General features: G+C 50.2%; 2 protein-coding genes across 2 annotated transcripts in view; one reads left to right on the top strand and one right to left on the bottom strand.

Annotated features, from left to right (window-relative positions):
• The first annotated feature begins 7,123 nt into the window (after positions 1-7,123).
• LRMDA (leucine rich melanocyte differentiation associated) overlaps positions 7,124-16,686 on the top strand; it is a 716,652-nt gene continuing 707,089 nt past the window's right edge. Inside the window, exon 1 of the mRNA XM_061450997.1 lies at positions 7,124-7,127. The gene's annotated coding sequence lies outside the window, so the exon portion shown is untranslated. The remainder of the gene's footprint in view (positions 7,128-16,686) is intronic.
• Positions 8,949-12,949, bottom strand: ZNF503 (zinc finger protein 503). The gene is made up of 2 exons (XM_061450978.1): positions 12,234-12,949; positions 8,949-11,138 (listed from the first exon to the last, which is right to left on the bottom strand). Exons 1-2 carry the CDS (start codon positions 12,540-12,542, stop codon positions 9,618-9,620), a joined length of 1,830 nt encoding a protein of 609 aa, XP_061306962.1. The 5' UTR covers positions 12,543-12,949; the 3' UTR covers positions 8,949-9,617.

Here is a 16,686-nt window from a genome sequence, read left to right as displayed (position 1 = left end):
TTTTCTCAGAGAATTTCAATGTCTGATTTGTAGATACATCAACAACCATTCATTTCTCAACCAAATGATACAGTTAAACTAGAAAAATTAACCACTCCATCTGTTCTAAATTCCTTTCTCAATATTTCTCTAACCCTATTGATGTATGTAGGGTATCTGCTTTTGATCAAACATAACATTTTAGCCAAACTCCATAAAGTCAACCTGAAGACCATAATTAGAAATGTGATTAGGTCTCTTCATAAAATGTTTTACACCTCTACTGGAATGTATTTAGCAGCTGATCCTTAAAAAAAAAACAACAGGAAAAACCACCTTATTTCTACTTATCTGTTTTATCTGGAACACATTCCCTGGGCCTGCTGGTACAATATATATTTAGGGGAATTGTAATCTTGCAAAGGGAGAGGAATTGGAGGGGATGGAGGAACATGTAGGACAGAAAAAAAAAATCATGTGAATGTTCTCAGACCCAAGTATTTTGTGATGGAAACTGGCTATACAGTTATTATGTTTTTTGAAAAAAATGACACAATGAACTTGTTGTAAAAAATGCATGTAGGGGCAAGTAAGATTTTGACTGGGTTTGTTTCAGTTTCCATCAGTGAATTTCTGTGGTAGACTGATACAAGAAGGTATGAGCAGTGGTGGGACCGCATGTGTGTGTTATTAGAGGAATGGTCACCAGGTTCATTAGAGGAAAGGTTCCCTGTAGGGTGGGACAAAGTAATGGAAGTAGAGATGGAAGAAGAGAAAAGTTCTTACTTGCACAGACAGTAGCTCTATTACAAGGACAGGGTTTTTCTTCTGCTCTATTATCAATGCATGCAGTAGGGAAACTTTTGCCTTTTATCTAAGGCCTCCTCAGGCGCAGCTTGCTGTCGCCTAGCATGCCATGGTGGCTTCTCCTTTCTTTGAAAAAATGGTGACTCAAAGGTCCCTATTCAGATAGCTATTTGTCTAATAACTCGGTAGTGACAGATCTGTAATCTCTCCTGCTCTACCTGAGTAGCTTCTTCTCTATTTACCATTTAGGATGGAAAGGGGATTTTGAAAGAGTTGCCCCCCCCTTTTTTTTTTATACATATAGAATGTTCTAAAATCTTTTCTGGGGCAAAGAGAGTAGGTGAGCACTTGATCAAATCTGAGCACCGACTAGGAGAGCTGTGCTCCTTGCTTTGGCAAGCACCCTAACCAGTAGACTTCCTTCTCCCTCCCTCTGGCATGGTGCGTTCTTATGAAAAGTGAAATGCCTTTAAAGGAGGGAGTGGAGATTTCCCCCACACACAAGAACAGCCCAGTGATCAGGAACCCTAAGAATTGTAGGTTTGAAGCCTTCTGGATCTGGGAATTGATATTTATTCCTCTGCCTCAAGACAAGAACCTCAAGCAAAGAGAAAAAGTGCAGTAGATGATGGCAGCAGCTGATCCTTTCCCATAGGAGAAAATTCATCTCCACCCAGGGACTATTAAGGACTGTGAAAATCGACAAGAGGGGTGACACTTGGCTCCCCAAAGGTAGATTAGCTGTGTTTGAGAATCTGGGCTGCTGTTCACAAACTTCAGTTAAACAGAAATATTATATTGCAGCTGCAGGTCCTGTGATGCCTGCAAGGGTTTTAAGAGTGGGATCACTTCCCTTGCTCAGAGTATGGCTATCTGTCCCCGTTCCAGCTGAACCGACCCCTCTACACCCATGGCAGTAAACGAACTGCAAAGGCGGCATTTCCCGAGCAGGGTACCTGGCCTCGAAAAAGCCGAGGGGCTGAAAACGGCCCTTCTCCACGAGGGCCAGGCATTTCCTTGCCTGGTCTTGTCAGCAGAGCCCCGAAGTGGCCGCTGCCGGAGCAGGGGCGCAGCGCTTCCCCGTCGCGTCACCCCAAGAAGAAAGATGGGGAGCAGGGAGGTGCTCCAGCACCTCTCTGGACCCCGCCTCAGCCGAGAGGCAGAGCGCCAGGGGGAGGGGACGGGACGGGACCCCTTTCTGAGGCGCCGGCGCCGGGTCCCGGGGACCGACCCCGGCGCAGCGCGGGTGAGCCCTGGGCCGCGCCGCCTCCGGGCGCTGCCCGCCGCTCCGCAGGGGTTGGGCGCAGGTCCCGGCCTTCTTCTATCCTTCCCCTCCTCGTACCTGTATAAATAATGATGGTACCACTAGCAGCTGATGGGTTTACCTTTGCAAAACCTCTTGGTGAGTAGCAGCTTACGTGTGTAAAAAGGCTGGGCAGCCAAGGATCGGGTAGAAACCCTGAACCTATTGTAATTCGAAGGATAGGTTCCTAATTACCAGCATTCTGCTGTCCTGCCCAAACCGGTCAGCTCTACATGTCTTCTGTGAACTGCAGCAATGATCCCTGTTCATTTTACAGGACTCTCGCGTCACTGAAGTACCTCCAGGTGAATCCATAGGACCCCCCGGCAGAGAAAACGCTGCCGTTAGGTCCGGCGCTAACGGTTTGCAAATGGCAGCGTGAGGGTGCGCCCGAAGGAGGGGGCTGTGGCCGACGGCTTGGGCTGCGCAGCCCGCGTGCGGCGTGGGGCGGCGGGAGAGTGCCCCAAACACTCAGCCTTTAACGCTTTTATATAATGATCACGGGGCTGGCGTGACAGGTGAAGGAACTGGGAGTTAGCTGATATTAAATGAGAAATCATTAATCTGTTTAATGCTGGTTGGGTCCAGTTTTCTTAAGGTGATTGAGGAAAAAGGGAGAAGGGTTTGGGGAAGTTGGAGCCCGTGTGCTTACTTCTAAATTGCATTGAACTTATACATCGAAAATCCTTTCCTAAAAATAACTGCTGTCCATCCAGTAACTTGAATGAGCAGACTAAGAAACACTTTGAGAGTCAATCTCCTAGTAGAAATTCATGCCAGCCCCCCCCCCCTTTTAAAAACGATGGGAAAATGTGGCTTTTGGATTTGGACTAATTTTTCACCAGCGATAAACGGGCTGTTTTCTGTAACAGGGTAAATTATTAGAGACCTGTGATTTGCAGTTCGCATTTGCCATCAAGATCACAGCAGGGGAGAAAAGAGACTGGAGTCTAAACTAGCTTCAGTAATTCCTGTTCACGGGTTTCATGCGCCGATGGATAAAAAAAACCGCTTTTGGAGCAAACTTGCTAGAATGTAATATACAGTGACTTCAGAAAGTGCAATAAAATCAATTAATGTTGCAAAAGCATTGGCCAAAAAGAAAGCGGTGAAAGGATTTATGGAAATGTAATGGATTTATAGGCATTTACCCTGCGACTTGATAAACAGCAATGGGAAGCCGAGATGGTGAAAATAATTAGTCCCGCAGCCTCAGTGAATACGGACAATTTATTATTATAATTTTATCCTTTCAGTGCTTATTCAAATTTATTTTTTAATTTTGTGATCTGAATCGCAGGGGGATTAATCTAAAGTTTGGGCTTGGCTTCCTCAGGGGCTGGGTTTCCTCTTCTGACACTCTCTTTGCAAAGCAAGGAATGATCTGTCATTTGCCAGGGCTTCTCCACACAGCTCATTCTTAGTTTTTCTGCATGTATTTTAAGGACTATTATCATTGGCCTTAAAAATTAGTGTGACCCAGCTGATGACTGTTTGCCTCCCTGTGCACCAGGGATTTCTCTCCCTTTTGATTTTTGGACATGTTTTCATGGATGCCTTGGAAGCGTCGGGGTTGTGCGGTGGCGGCAGAAGCACACCCTGACTCTGGAGCAGAGTTGGCACTGAAAACTTTTCTGCTTGATCTCAGAAGTTTGTAGCCCTCTTATTACAGCAGAAAAGAGACGTCTAACATGGAGTAAAGATTACAATTTCCAGAAGTCAGAATTTATTACAGTTAAACTGTGATAAGATCCCATCTGTTATGAACACATGTAGCACCAATTGTTTTTCGTACAACGGCAATTTATTTACCCTTCAGAGTGAATGAGATTACAAGTGTGATTAAAAAAAAAAGTACACCAACCCACAACACAACAGTTGTTTTTCTGTTTCGTCCAGCCTATCTGTTTTCATCTGGTTAAATCCATTTATGCTGCAATACTTCCCCTAGGATTAGATCGGCGATTCCCTCTGTCCCAAACAAGCGATTCTTATCGTGCTAAGAACCTGCACGTCGGATGCCGGCGGAGGCGATACCCGTCCGCAGTCGGCCGCCGAGGCCTGGCCTCGAGGGCCGGAGCAAGGGCTGAAGCCTTGTCCGGCGCCCTCCGCCCCCCGCGGAAGGCGGCCGCTCCCGGCGCTGCCCTTCGCCTCCTCCAGGGACCCGGCAGCGCCGCCTGGCGGGAGGAGGGAGCTCGAGCCAAACCTCGCAGGGCCGCAAAGACAAAGGGAAGGAGACTTCTCTTTCCCCCGGGACAGTTGAGCTGCGCGGGACTACGGGCCCGCGTGAGTCTCCACTTAAAGTGTGCTATGATCTGGCCTGTACTTCAGGAGAGCAGTAACCTTTTAGTGCAACGAGAACCTGAAACGATGGAGGGGGAGGGGAGATTTCGTGTTTCCATTGGTCGTAGTAGTTCAGGAGCAAAGAATGCGCCTGCTCGTTGTCTTACCTGATCCCACAGAAGTGGTTTGGATCAAGGAGCAGACGCTTCACGAAGACAAGCAGGAAAGATGAAGCACTTGGCTAAAAAAAAAAGCAACAAACAAAAAAAAAAGAAAAAACCTCCCACGTTCTTACTGTGATAGCCTAAGAACCGTAATCTAATTTTGTTCTCCTTCAAACTGTTTCAAGACATATATGTGTGTGTGTATATGTGTATATATATACTCCAGGTTTCAGTGGGCGTCTTTCTGCTGCTCTGTTATCATTATTTCGTGCCTTGATGTGACGTTGAAGACAGATGACAGCATTGTCAGGTTGTCTTTAATTCATTTGAAGATTAAAAAAAAATACACACAAGGCTTCTTACAATATTCAAAGCCTGAACGGATTTACTTTTTTTCACATAGGGGATGTGGTGGAGGCAAGGGGGGAGCGGTTGATGAATTTCAGACATACAGAGAAAACAAAGTCTGTGCATTGCTGTGCATGCACACACGCACAGAACAAGCGGCCAGAGGTGGGATTTTTGCAGCAGCAGCACCTGGTTGGTCTTGATGGAAAAATAACCAGTATTAGAACAGCCTTTTCGCGTTTATGCACAAGTCCAAGTGTATAATCTGCTCAAATTTCAACCCCGTCACTGCTGCCAAAGCATTCCACCTCAAAAGAGGTGGGAGCGTACGGACCCGGGGTCCCTCTCTTTTCTGTTGACACTGTTTTTTACTGCAACAAAATTTTACCTTACAAAAAAAAAAGCAATCTGCCCCTAGTTTCCTAGGACTGAACTGAGAGAGAGATTCAGCAGGGATTAGACACCTCCGATCAGGACTGATCACTTGCCTGCCGCAGGACTCTTCGTGAAGCAATGTGGGCTGTGCTTTACTGTGCAGGGAGAATCGGGGTGTGGGGAAGCACATGTTGGGATTCGAAATGTCAAAAAAAAAAATCCCCGGAATCTGGTTGGGAAGGAGACTTGATGCTGGTAACTGTAGCGATTTTCCAACTTTATATTAATTCCTTTAAAGAAAACAAAACCACCCTAAACCATACGCCACCACCACCCAAAGAAAGGAGCGTGCACACACACACACACACACACACACAAAAAAAAAGCCAAACCACCCACCCCCCCCAACCGCGCTCCACTGAAAAACCTGTAGCACGAGCCAACAGTATTACAGCAAGGCAGCATTTCAACATTGCTCTCCGTCTTTTCTAAATCTGAAAGAATTAAGTTTGACCCATGTTTTTACAGACTAGGAAGGTACAGATGCGGTTGTTCCGGGAACTCTGGGCCTTTCAGGGACCCACTTGCCCCTGTGATTTCGATTGTAGGTGTGATCAGACCATTGCGAAGCTCGGATCAGAGAGCAGGGGCTCAGCCCAGCCACCGCGCAGCGCGTACCTTGCTGGCTGCGAGGAGGGTACCTTCAGACGCAGCGATGGGCAGCGGGTGACTTCCCGCTCTTAGAAAATGGAGCCTCATCGCTGCGGAAAATCTTCCCGTTTTAACGGCATCCCGGTATTTTAGCTCTAGCTTACGTTTTGTATTCTAAAATCAGGCAAGCAAAATTATACGTATGTGTTTGGAGTGGACATATACGAATAAACCAAGATACATATGCCCATACATAAGCTCAGATATATTACAGAAACTCCTTTGCTCTCTGTGGAGTCCGGTGTTTTATTGTTTCATAAAACTACCATCATTACATTTCCCCGTAGATAAGATAAACAGAACCTTTCTTTTCTAAGCGTTGCTTATCAGAAGTATTTTGTCGAAGTGGCATCCAGCGTAAGCCTTTGAGAAGGGATGGAAACACATTTTTATTTTAGTTCTTTAGTTGCACTTAGCATCTGACAAGAGTTGATTTAAATATTACATGCGTTTATCTTTAATGTTCAAAAAAGATTTGTGAGAAAGAAGAAACAGTTTAATTTAAACTAATGTATGCCTGACTCTGGTCAGATTGATCAGAGTTTCAGGTTTTGATGGGTTTTGCCCTTCTGTTGCTTGTCCTCTCGAGCTGGTTTTTCACTGTGAAATTATTTTAGTTCGGTGGCATGGACCAGCGGCTGCTGTCAACTCCACGACCCATCCAGTTAGTAAGAACGGGGGGGGGGGGGGGGGGGGGAGGGAATAACAATGAGTCTCTTTTACCTAAAAACATTAATGTCCATAAGTCAATCTGTATTAGGACAAAAAAAAAGCAAATTTCCTAGATTAATATCAAAATCCTAGGTGACACTTGCCAGGTCAAATACTTAACAAGCCTGGAAGAGAGACCTCCTTACCACCAGTCTACATATAAAATAAGCTATTTCAAATTTTTATTAATTTCGGGGACAGTATCCGAGCAAAACAGTAATGTTAACGTTAAGCGTTCACTTCATCACTCGCATCAGAAATCTTTACGTGTGTAACTTTTCAGAGCTGATACGCACAAGACTGCCATTAGTGCTCCAGGACACAGAAACCCTTCTCGGCTCTTTTTGAAGTAGCCCCTGCACACCTGGTGGGTTACACCAGCGAAGGCTGGGCTGCAGCTGTTAGGACTCTGTATAAAGTGTAAAATAGGTGAGCAGAAGAGGCGCGTGTGCGGCGGTGGTGGTTTTCAATTGTGGCAAATCTGTAATAGTTGCTCGCACACGCAGATGGAGTCTGAAATATAATTTTCTTCGAACTAGGTGTAGTTGAAACAGCGAAGCGGGGTGGGCAGGCCGGCCGGGGGCTGCTTGCTTAATCGGCCTTTTCCGGGCTCGCTGGTTAAATCCTCTGCCACTATCGCCCCCACCCCGACCCGCAAAGCCCTTCTTTCGCCTACTTACTGCGTTTGTATCCGCTTTCTATTTTACTATTAAGTTTACTTGGTGCAGTTAGCAGTGCTGCCTTTATCTCCCTTTCTCCAGCTCATCAGTTCATAACGAGAGCTCGATTTACAGCGGAGATACGCAACGGTCCCTTTCACGGTTAAGTGGGGGGGGGGGAATAAATCTGTTTAAAACACAAAACATTTCCCGCTGTCTAATCAGCGTCCCAAAAGAGGCGCAGCGGGGCCCAGCACCCGGCGTCCCTATGCGCGTCCCGGCCACAGCTCCTGGCCCGGGCCCGGAGCAGCCCCGGCAGGCGCGCCGCACCGGGTGCCGGGACAGCCGGGCTAGCGCTGGAGCTTCATTAGCCTGCTGCTTTTCTCTCCTTTTGCACATTAACGTTAACTTCCACTAATTATCTGGAGTAAATGCATTAGACTAATTAGCATCTGAGCACCACGGGAAACTTTGAACAGTAATTATATTGTGGGGGACACAGAAGGCGGGAGAAACCCCAGCGATTTACAAAGTTCCCGCTTGCAACTTTTCCCCCTGCTGGAGCGTCGCGCTGGGGCCGGGGAGAGGGCAGCAGGCAGCCCGCTGTGGGGAGAGGGGCCGGCCGAGGGGCAGCAGGTACTCACCCTGCCTGGGCCGCCCTGCGAGCGTCTGGCACGCCGTGGGAGCGAAGCCCTTGGCTGGCATTGCCTTTAAGGACTTGGGTATCTTTTCCGACTATCTCGGCGGCAACGGTTAGCTCCGCAGTCGCCGTAGCTGCTCTGGCTTTCCCGTCGCAGCCTCCGCTCCTACCTGCGTGCAGGACGAAGAGCCGGAGTCGGGCGGCAGCCCCGGGTGCTGGGAAGCCCGGGCTGGGGAGGCAGAGGCGCGGCGCAGGCAGGGGCAGCCCTTCTCGGCATCACGTCGAGTTTGGCACCGCACTTGAGTAAAGAGCAAACTCGGAACAAATAATGGATGGACTTCGTATTTTTCCCCTTCCCTTCCTTTTTAAAAGAAAAAGAGTTTTCAGAGCTGTCCGATTATTTTTTTTTTTTAATGTGATGATCGTTTGTGCTGCAAGTAGGAACTGAAAAAAGAAATTGAAAATAACTGGATGAGATCAAAGAGCGCTTCCCTAATTGCTTCTGAACTTCTCATTTCGAAGAGGAGACGGTTATGCATTACACTGTAAAAAAAGCTTTCAGATAATCTCCTTACTCTTTTACAAATACGTCCTGCCTTCCCCGTTTCTTTCTAAAGAAAGAGCAAAGTCTTTTAATTGAAACCCAGATTTAAAAAACAGGTTTTCACAGTAGAAACTTTAAAAAAAATGTTAATCTTCCTTAGGAAAGTGAAAGAGATTTAACTGATTCTCAGTTTTCCTATTGCATCCCTATGAATTCTACTGAAGAGAAAAAAAAAATACTATTTTTTTTTTTAAGAGAGCCTTGGGGTTACAATTAAAAAAAATAAAAATAAAAAAAACCTTTGGTTTTTATTTTAAATTTTAATTAAAAGTGAATAAAAGATTAAGGAGAAATTAGCAGTTGCCTCCATCCAAGACCTTACTTGGGTTTTAGAACAGAATCAAGGCATATTTAAAAAAAAAAAAAAAAAGTAAAACCTTTTAATACATCAAATATATGGAATTTTAATCTTTAAAGAGATACATTGTCTATTTTAGTACATGACGTAAATCTTACTTAACCCTTTTTACAGGGTGGACTTAAAAATTAAAAATAGATAAGTGTTCCTTTTAAAGAACAAAATAAGGCAAATGAGGTTTTTGGAATAGAATTGTTTTTGTTTTTCTTCCAGAATACATACAAAAAAATACCAATTCTCTTTCAAGGGTATACACCTTAAAAATAATTGCAATTTGAAATTATAACTGACAAATTGCGAGTTGTTTTTTAGTAACAAACATGCATGTAAATTTTTTTGTTTCAGTGAGACATTAAATAAGAACGTACAATACAATCATAGCAATTTTAAAGTAACATTAAAGAGAAGACCTCTATCTTTTTATTTATATTCTACAATGGGTGTTCCACTTTTACCTATTGAGCTCAGTTAAGTAATGCACTTTATGATTCGTTGTCCCGCTTGAAGCTAACATAAATAAATACAGTGCTCACGGATCCAGTCCTCAAATGAACACTATTTTATAAAAAGTCTGATTTTTGTTTGTTTTTCTTTCCAACTTTTATAAAGTTTTGCAGGGCTTCCTTCCCTCACTGCTAGACTGTGTGTTGTGTGTCAAAGCCCCGCTGCCTGTGCTCACTGGTACCCCAGGGCTGATGCTGTGGTGAGTCTCTGCCCGTAGAGTGCGTAAGGGGAATAGTAGGGTCCGGTGGCGGCGGGCACGGGCACAGGAGCCCCGGGGGTGGGCAGGGGGCTCTTGGAGTATGGGTGGTAGCGGCTGCCGAGTCCCAGTGCATGGTGTGGGCTGCGCAGGGCCAGCGTGCCCGGGCTGCCCGGGGCGCCCGTCGTAGGGATGTGCATGTGACATGCCATGGCCGCTGCCGCTGCGCTGGCCAGCGACGAGGAGCTGGGGTAGCTGGAGAGGAGTTTATCGGTGCCCGGGAAGGCAGTATGAGTCCGCAAGTGGCTAAGCAGCTCCTCCGAGGTGGCGAAGCGCTTGTCGCAAGGTCCGTTGGCTGACACCCAGTTGCAGATGTGTGGCTGGGGGTCGTTGGGGAGCATGAAGCCGTAGGGGTACAAAGGATGGCCGGCCAGAGAGGGCGGCGTGGCGCCAGTTAGCGAGGAGTGCACGCTGTGCAAAGGGTGGGTGGGGTAGACGAGGGGGTATCCGGACTTGAGGGCCTGATCGTGGGCGCAGGAGGCACCGGCGGCTCCAGCCAGGTGGCTGGCGCAGTGGTAGCTCAGGCAGTACGGGTCTCGGCACAAGCTCGCCGTCATTACCGACGGCGGCGACGCGCCCGCCAGCGGGCTCGACCCCGCCGGCTTGCTGCAGCCCAGGCTGCTGGCGGCAGCCAGCTGGGCTCCCACCAGGCTGGAGGATTTGGTGGGGTCCAGTGCCACTCCGTGTGGCAGGAACTGGGGCGGGTAGCCGGCGTATGCTCCAGCCAGCGTCCCCGGGTAGCTCATGCCCGCGGGGGGCAGGGGGAAGACGGTCTGGCCCGGCTTGTAGGGGGAGACGGGGGCCACGAGACCAGAGCCCAGGACGGAGGTGGAGGAGGTGGCGGTGGTGCTGCTACAGGAGGAGGCGGAGTCCGAAACGATGGGTTTGGAGCCCGGCGTGCTCTCCTGGTGCTGGTTGACCTCCACGTTAATCCCGGCACAGCTCACGCTAATCCGGCTGTGGCTGATGCTGGTGGTGCCCGGGCCTCCCTCCGAACCGGAGCTGCCGCTCTTTCCGCAGCCCTCTGAGTCCTTCTTGTCCTCTCCGCCTTTGCCCTCGGCCGGCAGCAGCCCCGGCGAGCAGGCGGAGGCGCTGGAGTTGGGACTGCCTGTCCTTGGGGTGAACGGCTGGCAGGTGGCGCTCGGCACCCGGAATCCCGACTTCTCCCCGGCCGCGACCCCCGCGGCGGGGGCGCCCGCGCAGCCCGCCGCCCCCGGCTCCTTCTTCTCTGCGCCTGGCTTCGAGTACGGCTTGAAGCTCGATTTGTCCTCCACGCCGATGTCGCTGAGCTTCAGGGGCCCCGACTTGGAGTCCTTGTCGCCTCCGGAGCCATTGGAAGTGACCGAGGAGAGTTTGGAGGACGGGGACGGGTCTGGCTTCCCTATCTGCGAGCAAGTTTGTGCCAGAAGGGCCAGGGGACTCTTCTTCGCATCCAGCTGCGGAAATGAGAAGTACAAAGACAGAGGTTTAATCGGGTGCCGAGATAAAGCCCGGGACGTACCTAGGACGCTTGTCCCGTACGATTTTGGCGAGAACATCTTGGAAGTAGTGAATGATTTTGAGCGCATTCATCCCCCTGACATCTCCGTCCCCTGCATGCACCATTTTCCACAAAGCCTTTAAAAAGGGCTGGGGCTTTTAGTATCCCTGCGAGCCCACCGCGGCCGCCTTCAGTGTCCGCTGCTTCCCCCGGCAGCGGTGGCAGCCCGGCGCTCGGGTCCTCGCCATTCACCTCCCCGCCACTCCGGCCGTGCGGGAGGACAAACCGCCCGTGGACTGGAGCAGCTGCAGCATTTCTGCGCCCTTACTGCTGACACTATTTATAAACAGAGCCCAAGTTAGCTGGCTCCAGGGGAGAGGGGTATCCTCGCTCCGCAAAGACCTTAATGAAATCATTCATCCCCACGGACACACCCTTCCCACCACCCGCTCCCTTCGAGTTTCGGTCCCGCAAAGAGACCCCTACGCCCAGGGGGACCAACAACCTCAACAAGAGGAGAAAAGGGACGAATAGGGCCCTTGAAGTACAAGCGTCTGTCGGTACTTGAAAGGCAACGGTGGGGGAGCTGAAATAGTTATCCTCCTGCCGCACCCAGGCGTGAGCCTGTCCCTCTGCTCCCCCCCACTCCCCCAACAGCTCCCTGCAAAAGCAAGACTGTTTGGCACTCGGAGCACTGTTTGGTTGCGTGGCCTGATCGTGACCCCTAAGCGAGTCGTTTCCCTTCACGCACCCTCCTCTCAGAAAAAAAAAAAAAACTAAAAAAAAAAAAAAACTAAAAAAAAAAACACCCCCCCCCCCCCCCCCCAAAAGTTAATTTACACAGGAACGTGAAATTATCCCAGTAAACATGAATGAAAACAGTCAGAAGCGGTTCCTCGCACTAACTCTAGATCAAAGCAGCCCGTTTCCCGCTGCAGGCGCGTTTCAAAGCGCAGGACGGTGCCGAGGGAGGCTGGCGGGGCCGCCATGTACAGCGAGAGCTGAGCGGGCAGGGGAGAAGGAACCAGGGCCGGCTCCGAGAGGTCCTTACCTCGATGGGGCTGACGGGCGTGGAAGGTAGAGGCTGCAGGTATTCGGGGTGTAAAATGTGTCCAGTCCGCGCCGTGAGCATTTTCAAGACTTTGATGGGAAGGCGGTTGGCTTGGCGTAGCGGGTCCGAGGGGGGGACGGCGTGGAAGCAGGGCTTGGCGGAGGCGCTGCTGCCGTTACTCCCAGCGTGCCCGTTCGGCCCGGCGAGGTCGGCGGCGCTGCGGCTCCGGCGGGGGCTGCCTCCCGGTTCGCTGAGGCTGCTGCTGCGCTTACTACTTCTTATAGCAGAAAGCGAGGGCGATGTGATCATGACCCAAAACCTCTCATGAAAACTGGGGCAAGTGGTGCCGCTCGCACTCGGAAACGTTCGCTCGCTTTCTGCAGACGAGGAGGGAAAAAAGCCGCACACCCCCTGAGCAGGAAAGCAAACATAAAATGTCCCGTGTCTCTCTCTGGCGGGGAGGGCGTGGGTGCGGAGGGGGAGGGAAAGGGGGAGCCGGCCGGAGAGAAAGAGGAGGAAAAAAAAGCCGAGTAATCCTTGGGCTGCGCTGGGGGCGGGGTGGGGGCTGCGAGCGTGTGCCGCGGTCCCCCTCGGCCGCTCCCGGCTCCGCCGGCTGGCGCGGTGCGGCGCGGAACGGAGCGCTCGCCTCCGCCGCTCAGCTCTGCTGCGAGCCGCTGCCCATCCAGCCCGGGATCTGGCAGAGAAACTCACTTCAAAAGCAGCTGAATTAGTCTGAGATTAAAGCCTTTGCCGCCTTCCAATCAAATGGGACCCCGAGGTGATTGGAGGGTCAAGGGGATGTGACGTTCCCTTTTCTGGGGCTTTTTTTTTTCCCCTGTTTTTAATGGTCTCTCGCTGTTGTTTTTTTTTTTTTTTTTTTTTTTTTTTTTCCCTTCTCTTTCTTGTCCGCCTTCCCTCTCTCCTCCCCTCCTTCCTTGTTTTCGCTCCTAGGACGGGCTGGGCGTTAATTCTGTGTTTCACATCACACGCTGGGAACGTTTTTCTTCCTCCGCAGCCGGTGCGGATCGCCCGGCAGCAGTGGGGCGGCCGTGGGGCTGGGGGCATCGCGCCTGCAGGGGGGGCGGCTCCAGGTCCCTGCTGCCCCCCATTATCGAGTGTAGCCCCGCCGCACGCACAGCGCCCCGAGCGCGGCCTGCCGCCGCCCGTCCGCCACGCACGGCGCTTATGGGCCCAGCCCGCGCCCTCCGCTTCTTCCCGGGGCAAGCCCGTCGGGACAGCTCCGTGGCCTCCGCCGCGCCGCGTCCTCTCCAGGCCCCGAAGAAGGGCGCGAGCGCTTTTCCCGCCCCTCCCGCCTGACAACGCGGGGGTAGGCTCGGACGAGAACCTGCAGAGCGGCGGCCTCCACTTCACCGCCGGCGGCGGGCGGGAGATGGGGAGCTGCGGCGCGGCTTGCGGCGGCGCGGGGAGCGCGGCGGGATTGGGGGAGGCCGGTCGTCACACGCGGGGCTGTCACGCACAGCTCGCCGCCGCCTTTCGGGTCTCTCCGCCCCGCCGTCAATTGTCAGTGCTCCCCAACCGCAATCAATCAGTTATTTGTCAGCCCCTGTCAATCCGCCCTTGATTTATGTCAGCTTTTGTTGCTGATTACAAGCCTGGTGTGACTTGAAGGGGGAAAGAGAGAGAGAGAGAGGGGAAGGAAAATAGAGGGAGCGACGGGTTTCTCGGGAGAAAAAGCCATTCCGTTTACGGAATAAATCCTTTGAGTAAACTCTATTTGTGTGCCAGCACCCGGTAGCCTTCCCCGCACAGCGCTGCCCTGCTCGGAGTCCGCGGTGTGGGGCCGGGGAGGACTGCCTGGCTCTTCTTCCCCTGCCCTCCTCGTCGTCTTTGAAGAAGAGCCCTTCGTCCCTGCACCCGCCGGTCTGGCCCGATCGCAGGCACTGGGGGCCTGGGGAGGCGCACCCTCACCTCAGCGAGAGTATAGTATTGGTTCGCCATTTAAGTGTTTGCTTTCGGCTAGGCTGTATTGAGAACCTCGTGGGTGTGCACACGCAATCCACCCGAGTGTTACATTTATCCTGCTTTGTGTTTGTATGCTCTCGAAGCGTACCAGGTCTTCTGCCCCCAACCCCGGCTTTTACCGTGCAGGCAGACGCCCCGATCGGAGTCCATAGCCTTTCTGTCGCTCCCAGGGCTGCATTTTTCTTTCTCTTTGTACTTTGCATCCCACTATCCCCCCACCTCCTCATCCCGTAACATTTTTTCACAGGCAAAATGTGTTAATCTTTTACTTTTGTTTCCGGATCTGACATGGTGGCCCACACAATCTACAACATTAACAAAAAGGTCACTTAGCGATAAAACACGTTTGACAAGTGAAGAACAAGGCAAGTGCTTTAGGGGTCGCGTCCAATTCCTGACCTGGACTCCGACCAGAACAGGCGCTGATCCTGGAAGGGGTGAGCGAGAGGAAGGACTTTCACTTTCTCCCGTTTATATCTGCTGAACTAAGTCCTTTTTCTTCCCTTGAAACTGATCTCCCCCAGTCCCTAAACAGATGTGTCAGCCTTTAATGATACGCTCTTCTTACGAGGTAGACATAAGGCAGGTTTTCCTAGATATGTGGTGTGTGTTCCTCCCCCCTCCCCCCTCCCCGGTAAAGCGGTACTCTTTAAATCCTGCAGCTAAGTAAGTATATATGCTGCCTTTTATTAAAACTACTTTACTTTTTCAACGAAGTGTATAGGGCATGGTAAATATGTGGAACTCCTCTAGCTTAAGAAATATACAATTAATTTTAATAAACTTTTTAATTTCTGCATTTCTCTGAAAGCATAAGGCTTACTGCCACAACTTCCCAGTGGAAAGTCATAAACGTACTTTGATTTTGCAATCTCAGTCATCTTACAAGACTGTGAAAATTGAAGGGGGGGGGGGGCGTGGTGAAAGAAATCTCTAATAAAAACTGATATCGCAATAGGACTGACAGGACCCACAACTTGCCTTTAAGGAACTCCCCCCCCCCACACCTTTATATAGAGTGGAAGTGACTTGAATCTGTCCCAGGTTTTCCCCCAGTTCTTTCTTTTGTTGTCAAGTCCAATTGATAAATGGAGTGCAGTAAAACTCTGGAAGGGAAAGAAGGAAGGGAAAAAAAAAAAAAAAAAAAAGCTGAAACCTTCATTTGTGTTCATTTGCATTAAAGTGCTTGGAACAGCTGTTTTCCTTACAGGACCAGGGAGACTCCTATCTGTTTTCTCGTTGTATTTATCCTGCCTCCCAGGGTGAAAGACTAAAGATTAATTGTGTTAAGGTAGAGTCAGCTGTAGGAAGGCTCCCCCCTCCCCATTTTCCCTTCCCTCTGTCTTTTCTTGTGGAGGTGAGGGTGATTTCTGGAAAGGGTTGTTTTACTTGTGAGCCAAGGAAGCAAAGGCGATAACCAGTACATGTGTAAAACAGGCAGTTCACCGACGGTAAGAGCGGAGGGAAGAAAAGGGGGAACAGCACTAACCCCGATCTTTCTGGCTGAAGTAGAAGCATCAGAGGGTAATTTAATTAGTAACTTCAGAGAACAGCTTTTATTGTTCTTTCCCCCCCCCCCACTCAGCCTTTGAAACGAGATTGAAATCACGCTCAGTACTGTAAACTTTTTATGCAGAAGCTTGTAAAAAATCCAGCCCCAAGACATCCCCTTCCCTTTGCCCCCCTCCGGAGCGCTTCTGAGCTATGAGAGCTTGTTCACTGCGCTCAACACACATAGGAACCGATTCTCAGTGAGTGTTTCAGAGTTGGGATGCACACTCGTAGGGGCGGGCGGCGGGCTGCAGCTTGGAAGCGGTGCGGCGTTTTTGCTTTGGCTGCTGCGGGCTCCTTTCCTCTCTTGAGCCGAAGAAGAGGGATTCCGTCCCGGTTGAGAGGGACCTTTGCTTACTGAGTCCGTGCAGGCAGTCTGTTGTTCTGCAGTTACTTGTGTCATCTTGTTGAAGTTTTGGTGGCTCTCGTTTTTATTCTCCTTAAAAAAGAAAAGGCAGCAAACCACCAACACAGGAAAACCGAGGGTTGGAACCCGTCTTCCTCCTCTTACAAAGGAAAATTGTAACTTAAAAAAAAGGGAGAGCAAAGGAGGAATTAATTAACAAGTGCCAGTCCACACTTTCCTTTACCTACCAGCTATTGGCAAGCATGTCAAGTCGATTTTATTTGCACACAATGGAAATGATTTATTTTCTCTTAAAAAGGAGTGGGCTGGCAGATATTTGAGGAGAGGAGAGCGAGAGAGGAAAAAAAGTTTGAAAATGCCTTGAACTATTCACTGTCGAGATGGCTAATCAGTATTGAGGCTCGAGGGCACTCGGGCAGCTTTTCAATGCGGTTTTCCTTTCATCTCAAGCTGGATGGAGGCGCTCAATTAAAAGCCTATCAGTTTGTAAGTAAATCAACGCCTATCAAAGTTGTCACATCAAACAAAACGATTATTATTGCAGCCCGCCTC

The sequence above is a fragment of the Pezoporus flaviventris genome, unplaced genomic scaffold (assembly GCF_033815535.1).
Source record: "Pezoporus flaviventris isolate CSIRO_AGI_PZ_B2104156 unplaced genomic scaffold, CSIRO_AGI_Pfla_v1 ptg000001l, whole genome shotgun sequence".
Taxonomy (NCBI): domain Eukaryota; kingdom Metazoa; phylum Chordata; class Aves; order Psittaciformes; family Psittacidae; genus Pezoporus; species Pezoporus flaviventris.
The sequence above is the reverse complement of the archived record's forward strand: the minus strand, read 5'-3'. Positions and strand labels throughout refer to the sequence as shown.

What these genes read in the sequence shown, in the direction of transcription:
- ZNF503 (XM_061450978.1), bottom strand. Translation starts at nt 12,542, where the DNA reads ATGATCACATCGCCCTCGCTTTCTGCTATAAGAAGTAGTAAGCGCAGC. An exon ending in CGCCCGTCAGCCCCATCGAG is followed by an intron (nt 11,139 to 12,233) that starts GTAAGGACCTCT and finishes TCATTTCCGCAG; the next exon opens with CTGGATGCGAAGAAGAGTCC.